The 22,227-nt window shown below is 43.3% G+C and overlaps 1 protein-coding gene across 1 annotated transcript in view; it reads left to right on the top strand.

Moving 5' to 3' along the window:
* The first annotated feature begins 482 nt into the window (after positions 1 to 482).
* The window catches only part of GALM (galactose mutarotase), a 59,496-nt gene continuing 37,751 nt past the window's right edge, over positions 483 to 22,227 (top strand). The window contains exons 1-4 of the mRNA XM_066378452.1: positions 483 to 757; positions 8,551 to 8,705; positions 13,729 to 13,935; positions 21,903 to 21,984. Of these exons, the coding sequence (XP_066234549.1) occupies positions 568 to 757; positions 8,551 to 8,705; positions 13,729 to 13,935; positions 21,903 to 21,984 (634 nt within the window). The 5' untranslated portion in view covers positions 483 to 567. The remainder of the gene's footprint in view (positions 758 to 8,550; positions 8,706 to 13,728; positions 13,936 to 21,902; positions 21,985 to 22,227) is intronic.

The raw sequence follows: 22,227 nt of genomic DNA, 5'->3' as shown, positions 1-22,227 counted from the left end.
AGGCCCCAAAATGCAATTTTACCTTCCAAAGACTACCATTCCCAACATGCAGTGCAGCCTGGGTTAGCAAAGGAAAATTACAACAAGCATAGTTGGAAATTTTGCATTCAGGTCACCCTTAGGCAAGGAAATTACACTGCTCACAAAAATGAGGGGATCAGGGAACGTACAGATACTCTAGTACTTTCAGTCTTTTGCATAGTGCATTTTCACCAATGAAATAAAAGTTAGTTTTGCATCTCATTTCCATAATCGAACAACTTTCTTTGACTTGTCCTTTGCTTTTCTGATGTTCTTGTTTAATAATAATAAAAAAAAATCAAATGCTTCTTCTTTTTTACCACTCCATATTCATTTTGAAATATTCCCTAGTTTTTGTGAGCAGTATATTAGAAAGGCCCCCAGAGGATATTTTTTTTGCAGGAATAGTCACTTCCTAAATCCAAGCAAGGAAAGGGAGGAGCCTGAGTCGTGTCCCACCCCTTCTCCAGTAAACTTCTGTCTTTCCCAGTTTGGCGGCTGGAGTTGGAAGAGCCAGGAGTTAGCAGCACTTCCTGAGCTTTCCCCATGGTTTCGGTAACCAGTTCCGTGTTTGGAGAGTTGCCCTTGGGCGCAGGGACTGTGGAGAAGTTCCGGCTGCAGTCAGATCTGCTGAGAGTGGACATCATCTCCTGGGGTTGCACCATCACAGCCCTGGAAGTCAAAGACAGGCAGGGCAGAGCCTCAGATGTGGTGCTCGGTTTTGCCGAATTGGAAGGTGGGTTGAACTCCGTCCAGGGCCGCGGGCGGGCCTCAGGACCACCCCGCACACGACCCGGATCGTGCGGCTGGCGGATCAGGGACCGAGAGGAAAGATCCAAGCTTGGGACCGTCAGGAATGCTTGGATCCCGCTAACTCACTGTGTTGTGATCCAGTGCTTGAAAAAAGACAAAAATGAATGGAAACGGCTATAGGACTTGGCCTCTGGTTATCCTTTCAGGCTTTGCCTCAGTTGATTTAAAAAATAAGTCAGTTGAGAGTAGGGTAAAACTTCAGCAACCCAGGAGTGATCTTTGAACTGCCTGACCTTTGTGAGGGTTGGAGAGGAAAAAGCAGGCTGGAGTGGGTATGACTCCCGAGTTCCTTCCGCGTGCCCTTTCTCAAGAAGGAAAATCAAAGATGTGCATCTTCTACTTGCTTTTTCCGTGATCAGATTATCTTTGAGGCATGGTTGTCTCAGAAATGCTCAGGGGGTGCGGACAGCTTATCCACTTCAGTCTGGGTGGGGTTAGTGCCCAGCGCTCCCTGACTGCTCAGTAACCATGTGGAACACAGAAGACCTTACTCCTTGTCTAGAAATGAGGTCTCCTAACCAGGGTGGACTTTTATCCTGTTGGAACCCCTGGGCAATTAAGACCACGTATTAATAAATACACGCATTTAAAAACTGATAATTCAGTTATCTCACTCAGTGAAACAGACGAAGTCCCCACCCTCATAGAGCTTGCAGTTGTGTTGGGAACATAACTGTTAGCCAAATAATTGCATAAATAATTACAATTGCAGTTTGATCACAACAAAGGAAAGCATACATAGTGCCCTCTTGGCAATGAGGATGCAACTAGACAGAGAACAAAGTCTGAAATAAAGTTGGCAAAGGTACACTGCTGAGAAGGAATATCCTCTGCTCAGTGAGAGGTGTGGACAAAAATCTGCTGAGAGAGGAGGTTTGAGGTTTTCCTTTAGGTGTGTCTTTCCGTCTGTTTGGTTCTTTAGATATGTAGCGTGGCTCGTGGCTGCAGGCCACTGGTTTTCCCTTAGGAGACTGAAATTTGCTCCCCATATCCTTAACAAAATGTAGTTATCAAAATATTCCTGGCCAGACCTGTGGTGGCACAGTGGATAAAGTGTCGCCCTGGAGTGCTGAGGTCACCAGTTTGAAACCCTGGGCTTGCCCAATCAGAGCACATACTACAAGCAACTGGAGTTGATGCTTCCTGCTCCTCTCTCTAAAATCAATAAATTAAAAATCTTAAAAAAAAAAAAAAAGGAGTTCCTAAGGATCCTATTCCTGGCCCTGTTTATCTATCTGCCTTGGATATTCCACAGCCTGGCTTAGAGAGAAGCAAGGTAATCTTCAGCAGAATTTCCTTGGTAATTTAAGCAAATATTGTATAGGTGACTCAAGGGTGGGAAGGCACAGGGACATGGGAGAAATCAGCTTCATGTCCCTTTGAATTTCTGGGGGTGGGGATTCACATCTGTTTTCAAAGTCAAAAGGCAAGAAGATTGAGAAATGACAACAGAGGATTTCTCATTTTGCTGAGTCAACTCTCTTTGTTAGTAGCATCACCATTTTCTAGTCTGAAACAGCACCATAAAGAAATTATTTAACTGGTGCAGAACTGCCCGTGAAGTAAAAGAATTGGGTATTTGCTTGTAATTGCAGTACCAGTAAGGAATTGGAGATGATAAGCTAAGAGCACCTGATTTTATTATCTCATTTCCATCTCTGCCTTATCACCATTCGGGAGGCAACTAACTACTCCCCCCGACACACAAACACACACTCAAGTCGTAGCATTTTTAGTTCTGATGTGGGTTACATGGACCTTAAAGCACAAAGTGTCTTTCTCAAATTCATTTGAAACGTGGGTCACGATGACACAGCACCTGGGAAGCACCAGGCATAGAAGTGCCGATTTTGTGAGGGCATTTATGTAATTGTCTCAATGAATCTATGTCTTTTGTGGGAATCTGGGTGAAAGACAATATTATCTCCCCATATTCTTAAAATGGAGGGAAAAAACCTGATTCCCTCAGATCCCCTGGCTTGAATTGTATTACACTCCATATTATTAACATCTCTTCAGAAATTCAAATAGCATTTTCTTAACCATGCATCGCAGGCTTCACAGAAAGCATTGAGACAAGCATTTCCATTCCTATGCTATAATTTAGATAATTTATTTTATTTTAAAAGGAAATCGAGCTGTTTTCAAAAAAGAAGTTAAAGAAAAGCCCTCAGAATATCCAGTAATACTTTCTGATCTATCTAGCCATCTTTGAGGCTGCCACAGGTGATCCTTGTTCCCTTTTTAAGGCCTTGTCCTACAGGGTTTTTTTGTAGATTCTTTCAGTATTGCCCAAAATAAAAAAGACTTCCTAATAGGAAGCATAATTGTCTCCATCAGATACAGTCATGGCTGCATAACAACATTTCGGTCAAGGCCGGACCACCCATACTACAGGAGCACACCAACCATATAGCCTTGGTGTGTCGTAGGTTTGTGTAAGTATACTTTCTGATGTCGGCACGGTGATGAAATCGATCAGGGTGCCCCCATCATTAAGCGGTGCATAGCAGTAGTTTGGAATGAGTCTCTGCTACTATTTTGATCAAATCTAGTGTATTAAAACCCGTGTTAAGAAATTGGCAACACTGGTTGTCCTTAAACAAAGACTTTGGGTAGCTAAGGTACAGGGATAGGAAGGAGACTTAATTTTTATATGGAGTCTCTAAGAATGTCTGAGTATGTAAGTTTTATATAAATAAATTGAGGCAAATAATTTTTTTTTTTTTTTTTAGCAACAGAGAGAGACAGGAAGGGAGAGAGATGAGAAACATCAACTCGTAGTTACAGCACTTTAGTTGTTCATTGATTGCTCCTCATATGTGCCTTGACTAGGGATCTCTAGCCAAGCCAGTGACCCCCTGGCTCAAGCCAGAGACCTTGGGCTCAAGCCAGTGGCGTTGGGCTTCAAGCCAGTGACCTTTGAACTCAAGCCAGAGACCATGGGGTCATGTCTATGATCTCACACTCAGACTGGCATCCCTGTGCTCAAGCCTGATGACCTGCACTCAAGCCATCAACCTCAGGGTTTCAAACCTGGCTCCTCTGCATCCCAGTCTGATGCCCTATCCACTGCACCACCACCAGTCAAGCTTGAGGCAGATAACTTAAAGTGAAAGATGTGACAAAGTCAGGGATTATCTTCATTATCATGTTTCAAAAAATGTTTTGAGCCACAGGGAAGAGCTAAGCATGGACAATTCCATGAGACACAGTCCTTGTGTAACTGCCCGGTTAGATGTGAACTATCTCCAATTTCCCAGATAGATTGTATTAACTGCTTGGATGATGGCCATGACCTGAGGTCAGAATGGTTAAATTTCTCCCTGGGAAAATGAGATCTTTCTTCTGCAGAATTCTAAAGAGGTTAATCATATATGATCTTTTAGTTATAGGCTACGCAAATCAGACATGGCCTCCTGTGAGTTTTCTGCCATTTTTTGTATTTAAAATATTGTTAAATGTTTTTCATCTGCATGTCCCACCTGCAGTCATTATGATTTCTTTCAAAACCTGTGATGAGAATATTTGCTTCTCAGGGACAAACAACCTACCCATACAATCAGTGCAACTCCTCCTCCATCTTCCCCCCAGTTACCAACCAGACACCCAGCTATTACTGCCAAGAGGGCCATTATGGAATAACTGGAAAAAATAAACTTAGTGCTTTAAAAAAAAACCTGTATTCATAAAAGAGAGTATCCTGGAGGAAAAGGAACCAGTGTAGAGGCTGTAGTTTAGTATTACAGATCCCTTATAAGGAACATTGAGGACTCCTGGTTTAAATCAGCTTTGTCCCTTAAAGCTGTGTGACCTTGGACAAGTTACTTAATTTCTTCAGACCTATTTCCTTGCATGTAACACGTGACAGAAGATGCTTGAACGTGCTGTTGGCTGTGATAGTGTGTGGCTATGGTGAACAATTGATAATTTTTACTTTCTTTCCTTCCTTTGCCCCCAAATACCTTCCTTTACACCACTTGAACTTTTCATTTTACTTTGTTAACACTGAAAAAATAAATAATGGAGGTTCATCTGGAACAACCAGCAGCCATTTAAAATATATAAAATATTTGGGATGTTTAAAGTGTTTGTCCATTAAAGTAATGTTTGTTTTTCTCAAAAAGCCAAAGGAAAGTGGACCATGGTGTGAAGCAACTGTATTTGCAACTTTAGGGCACTCTGGCTAAGGTTTGGGCCGTCCGAGATGAATGTCATATCTGGGATCCTTGGCATGTTAGAGGAGCAGAATGGGCCATAGCCCATTGTTCAACATTTATTACTATATTCGGACCAGTTCCTTGACTCCCCCCCCAAAAAAAGAGGATACTTTTTCTTTATCCTTTATTCCACATTAGCAATTGGCTTGATAAAATCAGCTTTCCTGGCTTAACTAGAAACTTTGCCCTTTTTTGTAGAAAATAATATTTTCTACATTTCAAAACAAGCTTTTTAGTCATGTCCTTTTTATCATTTGGGGACTGTCACATTTTGTTATTCTGATTTGATATAAAAGCTTAGTAACATATGCGGATAATATAAAATTCATTTATTCTGAAGAGTTTTCCAGAGACAGTTGGAAGCAGTGGTGTCTGCTGTCCTTACAGTTTAATCCTGAAAAGCCCTCCATATAAACCAGCAACTGACAAGTGCTTCTCATCTCCCTGGGCTTACTACCCACTTCTAGGAAGCGGTCCCTTCTGAGGCAATCCTTGCAAGCCCTTGAAGCAGCAGCCTTGCTGTTGGATGTGTAGATGTTGCTAAGCATGTGACTGACAGAGAGAAAGGGCTCAGTGTGCACTTGTTGAATGAATCACAATAGCAGTTAAAAATAGATACAGCCAAACAGTTTCTGAACAGAAGTTCTGTTTTCTTCACATTTTTGAGCTCTTAAAAAACAAATGAGTGTTCCACATTATATATCGTCAGAGAAAAGCAAATTAAAACAAGACATATTAGAATGGCCAAAGTTCAGAACACTGACAACACCAGATACTAATGGGGATGGAGCAGCAGGAACTCTCATTCATTGTTGGTGGGTGTGCGGAATGGTGCAGCCATTTTGGAGACAGTTTAGTAGTTTCTCACCAAACTAAACATCCTCTAACCATACAATCCAGAAATCATGCTCCTTGGTAAATACCAAGGAGTTAAAAAAACTTATGCTCACACAAAAACATGCACATGGATGTTCATAGTAGCTTACTCATAATTGCCAAAACTTGGAAGTGGCCATGATGTCCTTCAGTAGGTGACTGGATAAATAAACTGGGGTATATCCAGACAATAGAATATTATTCAGTGCTAAGACATGAGCTATCAAGCTATGAAAAGATAGGGTGGACCCTTAAATGCATGTTACTAAATGAAAGAAGCCCATCTGAAAGGCTACATACTGTATGATTCCACCTATATGACGTTCTGTAAAAGGCTAAACTATGGAAACAATAAAAAGATCAGTGCTTGCCTGGGGCTTGGGGGATGGAAGGGATGAATAGGCAATGCACAGAAGATTTTTAAAACAGTAAAATGCTCTGTATGATAATGTAATGGAGGGCACATGTCATTATACATTTGTCCAAACCCAAAGAATGTACAACACTAAGAGTAAACTGTAATGTAAACTGCAGACTTCAGGTGATGGTGATGTGTCAGTGCAGATTCATGAGTTGTAATAAATGTACCATGCTGGTGGGGGTTGTTGATAGTGGGGAGGCTTTGCCTGTGGGAGGGAGATGGGATATGTGGGAAATTTCTGAACCTTCAGCTCAATTTTCCTGTGAACCCAAAACTGCTCTAAAGAAATGAAGTCTATTAAAAACCAAAACACGTGAAGCAAAATCAGGAAAAGATTGTTTGGCTTTTTGGAACTCCTTTTGGTTACCCAGTGTAAGGGGTTTTAAAGCTTCAGAAAGAAAGGGGTCCGGGGACATAGGTGGGAGCTGATAGATCAGTCTGGTTGCTGCTAAGATGGTGGTGATGTCAATTAACCAGAAAACCTTGTGCTTTCCAAGTACTCAGGAGCCAGACTGTCTGCATCCGACTCCAGGTTCTGCCATAACTAGCTGTGTATTTGGGGACAAGTTACTTAACCTTTCTGTTCTCAGTTTCCACACCTGTAAAATGAGGGTAGTAATAATGTCAACCATATAGAAACATTCTGATGATAAATGAATTCAATATAGAGCACTTAGAAAGCAGCTGAGACTTTGAAAGAGCTCAGTGTTAGCTGTATGATGGTCTCTGAGCAGGACTCTGAGGACCTGCAGTTTAGCAAAGAAGTGAACCAGGAAAGACCAGGATGGGAAGATTAATGTTTCACGTGGGCCTAACTAGTTGAGGAATGAGAACCTGTGACCTGTACCTGGCCTGATCTGTTCAGGGTCCATAGCCGAAGAACCCCTCCAGCCACGGTAAAAATAGTTCATACACTTAGATTGCATGCTCATCTGCTCTATAATAGATGTGATGGATACACAGGACCGCAGGAAAGGGAATGGGATTATGAGAGCATCTGAGTGAAAAATAGAGTAGAAACTAATCTTGGTGACAATACAAAAAGTAAACTACCTCCACACCTTTGTCTCTGCCAATGTAATCTAAACCAAAAGATCATAGCGAAAAGGAATTTAAAGAGAAGGGAAGTACTGTAATATGCCCAGGCACAAAGTTCTAAGTATAGGACACAAGCTGTATTTCTTTTAACTGCCCCCCAAAGCTGACAATAGTTTATGCTCATCAAGATGCCATGAACCCATCAAAAGAAATAGGGTAGGTGAGTATGCAGTCATTTGGAGAGACCTTAAGACATTTGATAACAGAAAATATTGCAAAACAATGTGTATAGTAAATTCTCTTTATATAGAATGTGCATTTATGTATTTGTATGTGCTTACATGTAGTTAAATTTTTTAAAAAATAAGAGTATATGCCTAACTGTTAGCAGTGGTTACCACTGGGAAGGGGAGGAGTCGAGAGGCAGAGGAGGGTTGCATGTTTTACTCTTTATTAAGGTTGCCAGATTTTGCAAATAAAAATACAGGATGCCCAATTAAAGTTGAATGTCAGATAAATAGCGAACATTTTAAAGTGTAAGTATGTGCCATGTTTAGCAATAATATGGACATACTTATACTAAAATATTAATATTTATCTGAAATTCAGATTTAACTGGGCATCCTGTATTTCCTCTGGCAAACCTACTCTATATACTGGTGCATTATTGAACACTCTTTACAGGACATTTTTATGTACTAATTGTACTTTTTTAAAAAACGAAAAGAGGAAAAAGATGATAGTTTTTTCTGAAGACTACACAAAAATATAATTTTTAGTTAAGAAAATTGATCAGCCTAGAAGAAAAAAAGCAGATTACAAAGTAGCATGGACACTCAGACCCCAGTTTATAAAAAAAGAGGAAAAGCACACGTGCGCATGGAATAGAAGAAGGATGTACGTGTTAACAGTGGCTTTCTGGTGAAGAGGTCGGGATGATTTAAATTTCTTCTCTGTGCTTTATAAAGTTCTCTAAAAATGTTCACTACCTTTGGAAAGGGCAAAGGTCATGTGTAGAGCACACCATCTTCCGGTGCTTCCAAGTGGGTACGCCCAGCTTGTTACTCTGCAGCGGCCCTCAGGAGAAAGTGGTGGGTAGCAGTGTGAGCCTCGCCATCGGCGTGAAGTTTTAAAAATCGCTGTCATCTCATGTCCTTGCAGGGTACCTCCAAAAGCAGCCCTACTTTGGAGCAGTGGTTGGCAGAGTGGCCAACCGAATCGCCAAAGGAACATTCACGTTGGACGGGAAGGAGTATAAGCTCGCCATTAACAAGGGGCCCAACAGTCTGCATGGAGGGGTCAGAGGGTTTGATAAGGTGAGTCAGGGCCATTGGGAAGAGGCCTTACCTGGCACGCTTCACAAAGCACCTTCGAGCGTACCTTCTGTTTGCCAGGCACAGTCTTGGGCCCTGGAGCGAATGCATGGAAAGTCGATTCAGGACAGAGGCCGAGGTTCCTCTTCCCAAGGTTCCTCCTGCCAAGGTTCTGAGGAGCAGATGCACTGGGCCCTGTCCCAGGACCCATCCTTGTCTAGTTCACCTGACTGTAACAGTCAGGGAGCCAGTGAAAGGACAATGGCCCTTGACTTAGGAAAGATAGGGAACGACTTTCTCAAAGTGTTGGGATCAGGGAGTCACATTGACCTCAGGCACAGCTGGAAAATGGATTGAAAATAATACCTCACCACTTACTGTATTTTTTGCTACATAAGACGCACCTGACCATAAGACGCAACTAGGGTTTTAAGGAGGAAAATAAGAAAAAAAATATTCTGAACCAAATGGTGTGTTAAAATACTTAATAAAACATACCACAATAATATTTCAACAATGTAAACTCAATAGCAGTATTAACAACCATTAGCACTGTTATTAACAAATGAGAAGAGACTTGAATGTTCAAATACTCTTCTAGCTGTCCGGGAACCTGCAGCAGCTATAAAAATATAACATTCGCTCCGTAAGATGCACGGGCATTTCCCCTCTCCACTTTTTTTGGGGAAAGTGTGTCTTATGGAGCGAAAAATACGGTACTTACTGCACAGGGCATTTGCATATATTATCTCTTACCCTTACTAGAACCCTGTGTTATTACCAGATGTGAAATCTGAGGCTCTGAAAGGCCACACCCTTCTAAGCCAGGCTGCCTGGTCTGACAGCCTCACTCCTGCACTACAGCTTCAGCTGTCCACTAGGGCCACCACTGTGGGTGCCTCCAACCCAACACCCCCCACCCCATATCTGTTCTTAACCCCTGCTGCATTCAGGCCTACCCTTCCACATCTCAGAATTACCTAATATTCTCCCCAGTTCCCCTTTTCCACATCAAAACTTTCATTCCCCAAGAGAATCTCTGGGAAAAAATAAGATTAGGAAAGCAAATTGACCAAATAGCTTCTCCCTGTGATAGGAATGCCTGGCCTCCTGCTTCCTGGCTGGGTGGTTAACCTCTTACTAGCGGACTCTCTCTTTTCTTTTTTCCTTTCTTTCTTTTTAAATTTTATTTATTCATGCAGGAGTCCCCAAACTTTTTACACAGGGAGCCAGTTCACTGTCCCTCAGACTGTTGGAGGGCCGCCACATACAGTGCTCCTCTCACTGACCACCAATGAAAGAGGTGCCCCTTCCGGAAGTGCGGCAGGGGGCCAGATAAATGGCCTCAGGGCGCCGCATGCGGCCCGCGGCCATAGTTTGGGGACGCCTGAGAGAGAGAGAGGGAGAATGGAGGAAGGAGCAAGAAGCATCAACTCCCATACGTGCTTTGACCAGGCAAGCCCAGAGTTTTGAACCAGCAACCTCAGTGTTCCAGGTCAATGCTTTATCCATTGCGCCACCACAGGTCAAGCACCAGCGAATTCTCTTACTCGTCTAATTTCAGTCTGTGAGGGAGATAATTTCAGTGGTTAACCTTCCTTTCAATTATACCACCCAGGTTATTTCTTAGAGGAGAGCCAGAGAAGACAGGCACATGTATGCAGTTAATGATAACAATTTTTTCTTTTCTGCCTCTGACCACCGTCTGTCCTATAGAAGGAAGTTGGTCACTCTCTGTCCCACCAAATTCCTCTGTCCCACCAACTTCCTTTCTGTGGCCCAGAACCACACTGCCCCATCAGTTCCCTTTTCCTTAATGATGGGACTTCTCACGCCAGGGAGGCACAAAACCAGAGGTTCTCTGGAATATACGAGGTCCATGGGCAAACCTCAATTAGAGGAAGTTTGGCCCAGCTCTGTTTGGACAAGAATCTTCAGAGAGGTCTCAGAACAGTACCTTGTACCAGCTCGTTTCTGTTCCCTCTATTCTACTGTGGTTTATCTGTGTGTGTTGCTTAACACGTATGCTCTAGCCCTGGCCGGGTAGCTCAGCTGGTTAGAACATGGTCTTGATATACCAGGGTTGTGGTTTTGACCCCTTGTTAGGGCACAGACAGGAATCAAACGGTGACAGCATAAATAAGTGGAACAACAAATCGATCTTTCTCTTCCTCCCTCTCTTTTTCTCTATGTCTTTCTCTTCTTCCTCCTCCTTCTCCCTCTTTCCCTATAAAGTAAATAAATAAAAAAAATATTTTTAAAACCATGTATGCCTTGCATGAACATAACAAATAGTAAGTATACATGTATACATATCCTTGCATGTAGTATGCCTACTGAACCCCTTCTGTGAACCAGGGCACATTATAGGACAGGGGTTTCTAAGGCTCACGTTATAGTGAGGGAGTGGGACCCTTCCATGAACAACTGTTATGTGTGGGCCACAACAAGCCCCTAATATAGACCCCAGTGGTGTGATAGAGGAACTGGGTATGAACAAATTAATAGCAAGTGGGGAGGTGGGATCTGAACTGTCCATGAAGAAAAGATACCATTTCACTCACTAGACTGATATTGGAGGGAATGGCTGTGCAACAGCCCAGAGAGAAGTGGGGCAAGACTTGCAATGTTATTATGGAGCCACTGAAAGTTTTAAACAGTAGGTTTGTATATAGTACCATGAGCAGTGTACCTGATGAACTTTGTTTTAAGGTATGTTTGATCTCACCAGTTACTGAATAATTGTTCTGTTGGAGGTATGTGTTGTCTATTTATATCAATGCATTTTTTTAAAGATGAAATTTGAATAACCTGACAGGATTAGAAATGGTATAAGTAGACCTAACAGTGAAAATTAGGAAAATTTCTGGAAATTTGGAAACTACTGGGTCAGAGAAATTATACTTCCCATAGTATCATATTATCCTTATCTGATAAGATTGGTTTACACAAAAATCTTTCCATTGTGTCCTTTCTCTAAAGGAGAAAACCTAGGTAGCAAGTTAAGAACATTTTATATCAAATATTTTATCCCTAAAATTTTCTGTTTGAGAGATTCTTTTTTCTTTCTTTACTCCTGTATGTAACATGCTTTTTATATGTCAAGTGTCTTGAAAGTTCAACATTTCTGGGGGGTAATTACAGTGTAAAATTAATTTTTTACTAAGGTCAGTAACTTTGTTTCAAATACCAGCTGCTTTCACCATAGGTGAAGGCAGAGGCCTCCGTTCCCGCTGGGTCCCCCTTCCTGGCAAAGGCAATGTCACCAGGAGACCCAGCGGGAGGTGGTGGGCGGAGCCTGGGCTCATACAGCGCTCCGCAGGCCAGAGGAGTTGCTATCTTTCAAGTCTGTTAAGAGTGACAGTTTGGCCTCAACTCAGGGAGATTTGAACAAAACATTCACTGAAACCAAAATAAGTTATAACGTAGACTACCAGACCCGAATTTGAGTCCTGGCTCTGTACAACTTTAATAATTTTTTTCTCTCTTTAAGCAGTGGGCATGTAATATGAAAAGTTTCTGCTCTACTCCCCTGGGTTTTAGGAGGTGGAAGTGAGCGAGTCAACTCCACTGAACTCAATTTGCTCATCTGTAAAATGGGGATAATAGTATTAATTAAAACCATGTGAAATTGCCACTGTTCAACTATTTTGACCTACAAAGATGGTGATTTTTTTGTTTGTTTGTTTGTTTCCACCAAATCCTTACCTTGTGAAAGAACTTATATAAATAAAGCACCATGTCAGTGACTGGTGAACACTCAACAGATGGCAGTCTCTTGTCTGCAAAAGGCCCCTTTACCCCAGGACTTCCCAAAGGGACTGAGGGTCTCTGGCTACTTTGTCCTCTGATAGTGTAAAATAAGGGGAGAAGGCCTGGCCTGTGGTGGTGCAGTGGATAAAGCGTCAACCTGGAGCACTGAAGTCGCCAGTTTGAAACCCTGGGCTTGCCTGGTCAAGGCACATATGGGAGTTGATGCTTCCTAGTCCTCCCCCCTCCTCTCTCTCTCTTCTCTCTGAAATGAATAAATAAAATCTTAAAACAATAACAATAATAAGACTTCTGAAAAATAAGGGGAGAGGATTAGACCACTTAGTTTAAATTCACTCTTACTAGCTGTGTGGCCTAGAACAAGTAATTTATCTTTTCTGAGCCTCAGCTTTGTCATCCCTAAATGAGGATAATGGTACTTATATTAAATCAGCTCTGTGAAGTTTCTAGCAAAGTGCCTTGGTTCATAACGGGCACTCAATAGATACTGGTGTTCCCTTCCCTGTAAGCGCCATCTCGGGCCTCTAAGGCAAAGTTGAGAGGAATCACTGTGTTAATTCAAATTTCCTATTTTTATTTTCAAAAGCAAGAAACTCTTTTAGAAAACTTTTCTTCATATTTTTCTTTCCATTCTTAGAATCATATTTTCCAGAATGAGAAAGAAATCTTTGAGATATTTTTTTCTGCCCCTTTATTTTATGGATGGGATTGATGTCCAAAATCATACAGTGAGCGTGAAACAAATTTGGCCTTTAAATCAGGACTCTTGACTTGTGGGCTAGAACTCTTCCTAATGGAACAAGTGCCTTCTTTTTTTGGAATGCCCAGGAAATATAAGAGAATATCACAGTGTTTTTTTTTAACAAATATTTATAAATAGTATCCCCAAGAGAGGGGCTGATTTATTAAAATTATTGTTAATGCTCTTAGCAGATAGCAGATATTGCAATATGGCACTCAGCATGTGGTGCTGAGATTTCAAAAAAAAGTCTCCAAGTAGGGGGGAAAAATGTGGTAGACACATACATATAAAGTTAGGGAAAGAGAGTATGGAAAATGTGACTAGGTAAAGAGAAAAACTTTTTCTCTCAAAATCTATTTCAGAGTTTTAGAATAATTAAAATCTAGGCTATTATTTTAAACCTTATCAACTATATCATTTCCCTTTCTGGAATCAGTTGTCTTTAATACTGAAATGTGGCATTTAGCTTGGGATTGCAGTGACTAAACAGCTTTGAAAACACTTTTTCCCCAGGTCCTCTGGAGCCCTCAGGTGCTGTCAAACGGCGTTCAGTTCTCACGGGTCAGTCCAGACGGTGAGGAAGGTTACCCTGGGGAGTTAAAAGTCTGGGTGACATACATGCTGGATGGTGGGGAGCTCGTGGTCAACTATCGAGCACAAGCCAGTCAGACCACACCAGTCAATCTGACCAACCATTCTTATTTCAACCTGGCAGGCCAGGTAAGTGCCCTTGCCTCCGCTCTCCTGCCTGCTCTAACCTGCCTCTTCTCTCCTGCGATGTACTTTGTAGAATGACCTGGGGGAGTGGCTGGAGAGACCAACCCAGCATGAAATTACTCTGGCAATCACCCCATGATGATGAAGAGTGCCCAGCAAAGCCATCTGACTCATAGTAGATGCTCAATAAATGGAAGTAATAGAGAAAGATAGGATGAGTACATTGTACTGCCAAGAGAAGTATCTGTGTCCCATATGCTCAGACAACTAACTAGCCATTTAAAGGATTTCCTTTCATCTAGAAGCATAAAATTACATTTGCTTCCCCTACTTCACTCCAAGCCCTCCCCCCCTAAATTATTTCCAAGTAAAGTGAATTCCACCCTTGGGCCTTTGGAAATGTGCGTGGTCCAACCCCTTTAGCTATGCTATCAATAGTTGTGTGTACTATGGTGCAGCCCACCCTAAGTGCAGGGTAGAGACGTTGACAACTCCCCTTAAGTAATCTCTAACCTACCACATTCACTCCTTATGCTAAAATTTTAGCTTGTTGGGGGTGAGGGGAGCTATTGCCTGAGACAGAATAAAAATAGCTTAAACTGTAGATTATATCTATTACTTCCTGTTCTTCTGAAGAACTCATCATCGTCTACTATACTTGAGTCATTTTGGCATGATTTTCTACCACAAGATGATGTTCACAGCCAACTAGTAACATCTTGCATTTTAACACTCTTTTACGAGTTTGCTAATGATCTGCCGGTTTTTTTCTAGGATTTTTTCAAATAGCATGAGTCAGTTGGTTCTTATAAAATTTCCAAAGTTTTCCCCTTTAAAAATAAGAAAGATGTGTCTGATTGGTGGTGTTGCAATGGATAGAGCATCGACCTAGGACACTGAGGACCCAGGTCTGAAACCCCGAGGCCACCAGCTTGAACGCAGGCTTGCCAGCTTGAACATGGGATCATAGACATGACCCCACAAGGTTGCTGACTTGAGCAATGGGTCACTGGCTCGACTGGAGTCCCTCAGTCAAGGCATGTGTGAGAAGCAATCATTGAACAACTAAGGTGCCGTAACTATGAGTTGATGCTTCTCATCTCTCTCCCTTCCTGTCTGTCTGTCCCTGTCTGTCGCTCTCTCTCAAAATAATAATAATAATAATAATAATAAAAGAAAGATGTTTCTTCACTTCCTTGTTTCTTATCTTCAGGAACTTTCACCCACTATCCTTCCTCAGATCTTTAAAGACAAACCAAAACACAGAAACAAGACAAACGTGCCCAGCCATAGGAGGCTCTGCACTAATATATATAAACTCTACTTTTGAAAATAAGTTCATGATATATTATGAATTAGGCAGAAATTTTGTTCACCTCTTGTTGAAAATGTCTCTAAAATATAAGATCATTTCTAAAATAAAGCTCCTACTTTAGTAAGTGAAAAAATAAAATAAGTTTGTAAAGAAACTTGACCAAAAAAAAATAATAACAAAATATTAATGGTTGTATGTAGGTAGTAGGTCCTGGTGATTTTTTAGTATTTATGTAGGTAGTAGGTCCTGGTGATTTTTTAGTATTTTCCACAATTTTATATGCTTAGGACATCCTCTATATCAGTGGTTCTCAACCTGTGGGTCGCGACCCCGGCGAGGGTCGAACAACCAAAACACAGGGGTCACCTGACCCCCGCCGGGGTAGCAACCCACAGGTTGAGAACCGCTGCTCTATATAATCAGGGGTGATCTAAAGTAATAGATTCAGAAACCGAGAAATTATGTGTGAACCATTACACCTCCGTGTGTTCCAATGGAGGAGATGTAATGGGAATGTAAGGTTTGTTCAGACTTTTCCATTTACCTGGCAGGAGAGCCCTCCTGACCAGAATTTTACACCCTCCCTCTCTTACAGGGACTTAAAGTGATAAGTATTTCTGAATTTCTTTCCAGAGGCAGAATAGTTTCCCAGATCACAGCCTAACCAGAAGGGTGGTCAGTGTCAGCTGCCTTCTGTATACTGTCTTAGTAAGTGCAGCTCCAGTCCACAAGCATTAGCTTCAGGGCTGGGCGTGGGCTGCAGTTGTTAGCCTTCTGGGGCGCGCAGGTAAGAGTGGAGGGTCAGTCACCAGGCCTGGGGTCAAGGTGCCTCTGCGGTTTCAGAGCATCTCTTACTCTTCCCATGGGCACATTAGCATATATCTTAAACCCTCCCTGGGGAAATAGGTCAAAACTTGGTATTTAAGGTAGTTGGCTCATCTTATATATATTCATCTTTGGGTTGTTGGGGTTTTTTTAATTTAATAGCTGTGAAGCCAGTAGCCAGGACCACCATCACAGCAGCCTGGCCCATGCAGGTTCTCATTGGATTCGGACAGTCGGTAAAAAAACAACGGAGCCAAAAGCTGATGGGCCATCATCTTTAATCCTAGCTTGCACACAGCGGGCAAGTAAAAACACACAATGGGCTCCAAAACCCACTCATTCAGTGCTCACAAAGCTACTGACTTATCCGAGTTTCCTAGAAGCAAAGGTTTCTAGCTCACCTGACTTATTCACCTCTGTTCCCCATCTCCTTCCTTCTCCCTGCACAAACTCTGCACAAACTGGCTTTTCCTTCAACACTCCGCCATCTTGGCTGCTTCTCCTGGCCTCCTCCACGTGGCCTTTCTCTGCTCTCCTCTCTAATGCTAATCTCAGGAACCAAGAGAGCAAGCTCCCAGTCTGCCCCCATTTTATAGTGTAGAAATCAAAACCTTTAATCCAATATACAAATAAGGAAGTCTCTGATAAAAGTCACTTATCTGAGGCCTAATTGGATTCCTCATGAGAGTGCACCACTCCAATCAAAAAGGGTGGGAAAGGCCCTGGCCAGTTGGCTCAGCGGTAGAGCGTCGGCCTGGCGTGCGGGGGACCCAGGTTCGGTTCCCGGCCAGGGCACATAGGAGAAGCACCCATTTGCTTCTCCACCCCCCCTCCTTCCTCTCTGTCTCTCTCTTCCCCTCCCACAGCCAAGGTTCCATTGGAGCAAAGATGGCCCCGGCGCTGGGGATGGCTCCTTGGCCTCTGCCCCAGGCACTAGAGTGGCTCTGGTCGCGGCAAAGCGACACCCCGGAGGGGCAGAGCATCGCCCCCTGGTGGGCAGAGCGTCGCCCCTGGTGGGCGTGCTGGGTGGATCCCGGTCGGGCACATGCGGGAGTCTGTCTGACTGTCTCTCCCCGTTTCCAGCTTCAGGAAAATAAAAAAAATAAAAAATAAATAAAAAATGGTGGGAAAGGCTTAGTCCCAAAACCAAGCCCCAGGCTACAAAGATCCCACCTGCCCACAGCCCACTCCCAACACACATTAATACAATCATGCCCATCCCAAACAATCACTGGGCAACGGGCTTCCATGTGGGCAACGCCATCTTTATTTATTTTTTTTTTTTTCCTCTTTTTCTGAAGTTGGAAACGGGGAGGCAGTCAGACAGACTCCTTACACGCCCGACCGGGATCCACCCGGCATGCCCACCAGGGGGCGATGCTCTGCCCATCTGGGGTGTTGCTCTGTTGCAACCAGAGCCATCCTAGCACCTGAGGCAGAGGCCACAGAGCCATCCTCAGCGCCCAGGCAATCACTGCTCCAATGGAGCCTTGGCTGCGGGAGGGGAAGAGAGAGACAGAGAGGAAGGAGAGGGGGAGGGGTGGAGAAGCAGATGGGCGCTTCTCCTGTGTGCCCTGGCCGGGAATCGAACCCAGGACTCCCGCACGCCAGGCTGATGCTCCACCACTGAGCCAACCGGCCAGGGCGGCAATGCCATCTTTAACAAAGTGAACATAGATATTTTATCTGCCCAACAATAGCAATTGTTTTTTTCCTACTTGGGGCCAAGCTTTCACTTATCACTTCTAAGTTTAAGTGTTGGAGGCCTGGCAGGGAGGAAGAACAGTGTTTTTCAAAGAATGGAAAAGTTATGTGGGTTGGTTGGTTGGGTTGGGTGTTTTTTCTTTTTTTCTTTCTCTCTCTCTCTCTCTTTTTTTTTTCCGGCTGTTCCTGCTTTTGCCTAACACAAAACTAGGAGAACATTTTTCTTATTGAAACTTTACCTAAAGAGCTATGCAAGCAGGCTGGTAGCTGTGGTTCTGGTATGACTGGGCAGGTACGTCATCAGGAACCAAGTCCTTCCATCTTTCCATTCTGCTTCCTCAGTGTTTTGGCTTTTGTCTTCAGGCTTTTCCCTTTATGCTCACAAGATGGTTACCACAGTGTGGGTCAAATAAGCTTGCAAATAGGATGTATATGTTTGCTCGCTTATAGTTTACGTTGGGTATGGGGGACAGGCTATAAGCAGGCAGGGTCCTTATAACCTAAGGCTTAGTTTTAAGACTAAGCCTTTCCCATCCTTTTAATACTAAGATCTTCTCAACACTAAGCTTTTCCCCACACCCTTGACTGTTGCATGATGTGGGGTGGTGCACTCTTGTGAGGAATCCCATTTATGCCTCAGATAAGTGGCTTTGTATCAGAAACTTCCTTATTTGTATATTGGCTTAAAGGTTTTGATTTCTACACTATAAAATGGGGCAGACCAGGAGCTCTCTCGCTCAGTTCATGAAATTAGCATTGCAGCAGAGAGGCAGCCAAGATGGCAGAGTGCTGAAGAAGCCAGTTTGTGCAGAGTTTGTGCAGAGAGAAGGAGATGGGGAACAAAGGGGAATAAGACTGGTGAGGTAGAGACCTTTGATTCCAAGAATATTCAAATAAGTCAGTGGCTTGGGAGCCCTGAATGGAAAGGAAAGTGTTTTCCCACTGTGTGTATTTCTCACCTGCCAGTTCTTGGCTCCGTTGTTTCATTACCGTCTGTGTGAATCAAATGCGAACCTGCATGGACCAGGTGGCTGTGATGGTGGCCGTGGCTACTGGCTTTACACACAGCTCCAGAAATTACATCCTCATATAGTCACATGTAGAGACAAAAAAGGACCTATTCCTTTTTTTCATATCTCTACTGTTCCATTTTTAAGAACAAGCTAAAATGCCTGACCAGGTGGTGGCACAGTGGATAGAGCATCGGACTGGGATGCGGAGGACCCAGGTTCGAGACCCCCGAGGTTGCCAGCTTGAGAGCGGGTTCATCTGGCTTGAGCAAAAAAGCTTACCAGCTTGGACCCAAGGTCACTGGCTCAAGCAAGGGGTTACTCAGTCTGCTGAAGGCCCACGGTCAAGGCACATATGAGAAAGCAATCAATGAACAACTAAGGTGTCGCAACGAAAAACTGATGATTGATGCTTCTAATCTCTCTCCGTTCCTGTCTGTCTGTCCCTATCTATCCCTCTCTCTGACTCTCTCTCTGTCCCTGAAAAAAAAAAAAAAAAAACAAGCAAAACTTTTCCCAGAAGCTCCCACCAGATTTTTCCCTCACATTTTGCGCAAACCAGATGAGCCCACGCTCAAGCTGGCGACCCCCACGAACCTGGGTCCTCTTGCATCCCAGTCCGATGCTCTATCCACTACGCCACCACCTGGTCAGGTGTCCCTCATATTTTGTTGCCTTATCTAACCCCTCACAAGCAAGGTAATTAGACCACTGTGATTGGCTTAGACCAATCAAGATTTGCCCTCTGGGGCCAGGGTGGGGGTCATTTCCTGATAAGTCAACAGGTCAAGGTTCTTCCAAGAGACAGGGAGGGCACTGGTAAAGGAGTTGCTAGGGCTTGGGTAGTTATCAGTAGTGTCATATCCTGCTGAGTTAAGGCAGTGGTAGTTGTAATGCAAAAAAAGTCTTTAAAGCCTTGTGCAGGCCACAATGAGTGCTATAAATGGTTAATGTTACAGACTAGTAACAGCCAAGTCAAGTTCATCAAAACAAACGCTGAGCTCAGAGATGGACCTCAAGTTCTGTTTGTGAATCAGCATTCCTTGCCAAGTTTTCATCAGCCTGGAAAGGAAATGAATCCAATAGTAATATTCCACCGGAGTAGGTCATTGCATTATTCCAGGTCAGAAGAGTCATAAAATGAAGGGTGCTTTCCTTCAGTGAGGGAATGTTAGTGCTGCTTAGTGACCCAATAACCATTAAGGGAGTGGGTGCCTAACAAGCGTTTTCTTCCTTCTCCTCCCAGGCTTCTTCCTAACATCTCAAGCTCATCAGTTTATTTGGGGTGTGGTTTTCATATTGAATCATTTTCTTCCTGCTTTAGTGCTAAAAAACAAAGAGAAAAAGGAAATTCCTAAGCATCTTTAATCATTAATGGTAAAAACAGAACAACCCAAAAGTCTGTCAACAGGAGAATGGATAAACACGTTGTGATATACTCATACAATGGAATGGTGCTCAAACTTGAACTGAACTTTGAACAGAGAGAGCCAAGAAAACAGTCTCAAGTTCTCTTCCCTCATCAGGGCAAAGACGCCCCTCAGTCCCCAAGGCCTCTTTGGGGCTGACAGTACCCCCGAGCGTAAGAGGGTGGCAGTAGGGAGAGCCACATGGAAGATGAGCCCTCTTGTCCAGGGCTGCCCTAGGCAGACCCCTTCCATTTTGGACCTACCTTCCCAGCTCAGAACAGGGACCAAACAAGTGGCTAATATAGTGTAAGCAAGGAAGAGACCTCTGCCTCCACTTTGCCTGCCACCCATTCTTACCTCTGCCCAGCATGTAACCTCTGGGAGAATAAGAGATGTTCTTCAGAAATATACCTTCTCAGTAGTGTAATTAAAACAGTTTCTATCACATTTAGAAATAGATTCTCAAGGTCTCTAAAATCTTGGCCTTCCTTCTTAGGACAACCCCATTTGACTATGTGGACCTGAGTCTTTCCGACCATACATTCTTGTTTTCCATTAACTTGCAGTGCTGTCTCTCTCTGCTGACTTCTCAGGGACCCAGCTGAACCTTCAATGTACCTTAGCTCCTGGTTTCTCAGTCTTGGTACTACTGACATTTTGAGCCAGATAATTCTTTGGGTAGGCTGTCCTGTACATTGTAGAGTGTTTAGTAGAATCCCTGGTCTCTTCCTACTAGATGCTATCAGCATTACTACCCCCAGTCATGACAATCAAACATGTCTCTGGACAATGTCCAATTTTTTCCTGGTGGGGCAAAATCAGCCCCAGTTGAGAACCACTGGTTTCGCTTATTTTTGAGTACTCACTAAGCAGAAGCTCTCACCTGATTTCCTTTTCATATCTTCTGCTGCGGAACTTTAAAATGAACTCCTATTAATAATAAAAAGAACCCCTTAAATTAGAATCGTATATGTGTATCTTCTACTTTACCAGCAATACAACATGTCTTTACTAGACTGTTCTTCACAAGAACCCTGGAAAAGGTGGGGTCATTATTAATCCAGTTTACACCAAAGGAAATGAGATTCTAGGCAGTCACGTGACTTCCCTGGGGCCTCTCACCATTAACCATACTTTGGCTCCCCCAGAAAAGCAGGGTGCATCTTGATGGAGGAGATGACAAACTCTCAAAAGCAGGGACCCCAGTTCTGACTCCCCAGCTTCTGTCATGTGACAGGGAGTGTCTGGGTGGGAATTGGGCCAGAGAAATGGTGACAGGCCCCACCTCTAGCAAGCCTGGAAGTGAGGCCCTGGTCGTCCAGCAGCTGTCTAGCACTTGTGTGTTACAGGTCACCGAGCCTTGCTCTTCTGTCTGCCTGGCAGGTGAGGAGGGTGGAGGAAACCCCAGGGCTGATAAAGCTGAAATGCAAAAGGCTCTCAAACTACTGGTGTCTCTCCAACTTTCATCTTTACAATTTCATTTAGAAAAGAGAATGCATGCTGGGGTCACGCTGAAAAGCTTCTTCCTGGTGTGTCAGCTGCTATTTTGAGGCCCTATCTCCTTAAATGAACATATCAGTCGTCAGCGTAGGTCAAATGAGATGTCTAAAGTCAATGCTTGAAAACATTTTTGCAAGAGAAGTTCTAAAGCAAATTTATGAAGTAAGACTATGCTTTAAATCTCCTTCTCTACCTTTTCCATCCCAGGGTTCCCCAAATATATATGACCACGAAGTCACCATAGAAGCTGATGCCTTTTTGCCTGTGGATGAAACCCTGATTCCTACAGGTTGGTGGTGCATTTTAACTTTTTATGGGAATGTAGAGCTGGGGTTGGACTTGAGAAACTTTGAAACTTTATTTGCCTAAATTTATTTTCCTTGTTGGCCTGCCAAAATGCCTATAATTACCAAAGCTAGTCATTTATTTTGGTTAAGGTTGGGTAACCACCTATTTAGACACCCAAACCAGGGCCTTTCGGAGGGGAAAGGTGATGCTATTATTAATGAAGCCAGGGCAACAGGCATAAACT

This window comes from Saccopteryx leptura, chromosome 3 (genome assembly GCF_036850995.1).
Source record: "Saccopteryx leptura isolate mSacLep1 chromosome 3, mSacLep1_pri_phased_curated, whole genome shotgun sequence".
Taxonomy (NCBI): Eukaryota; Metazoa; Chordata; class Mammalia; order Chiroptera; family Emballonuridae; genus Saccopteryx; species Saccopteryx leptura.
Note: the sequence above shows the minus strand (reverse complement) of the source record. Positions and strands in the feature narration are given on the sequence as shown.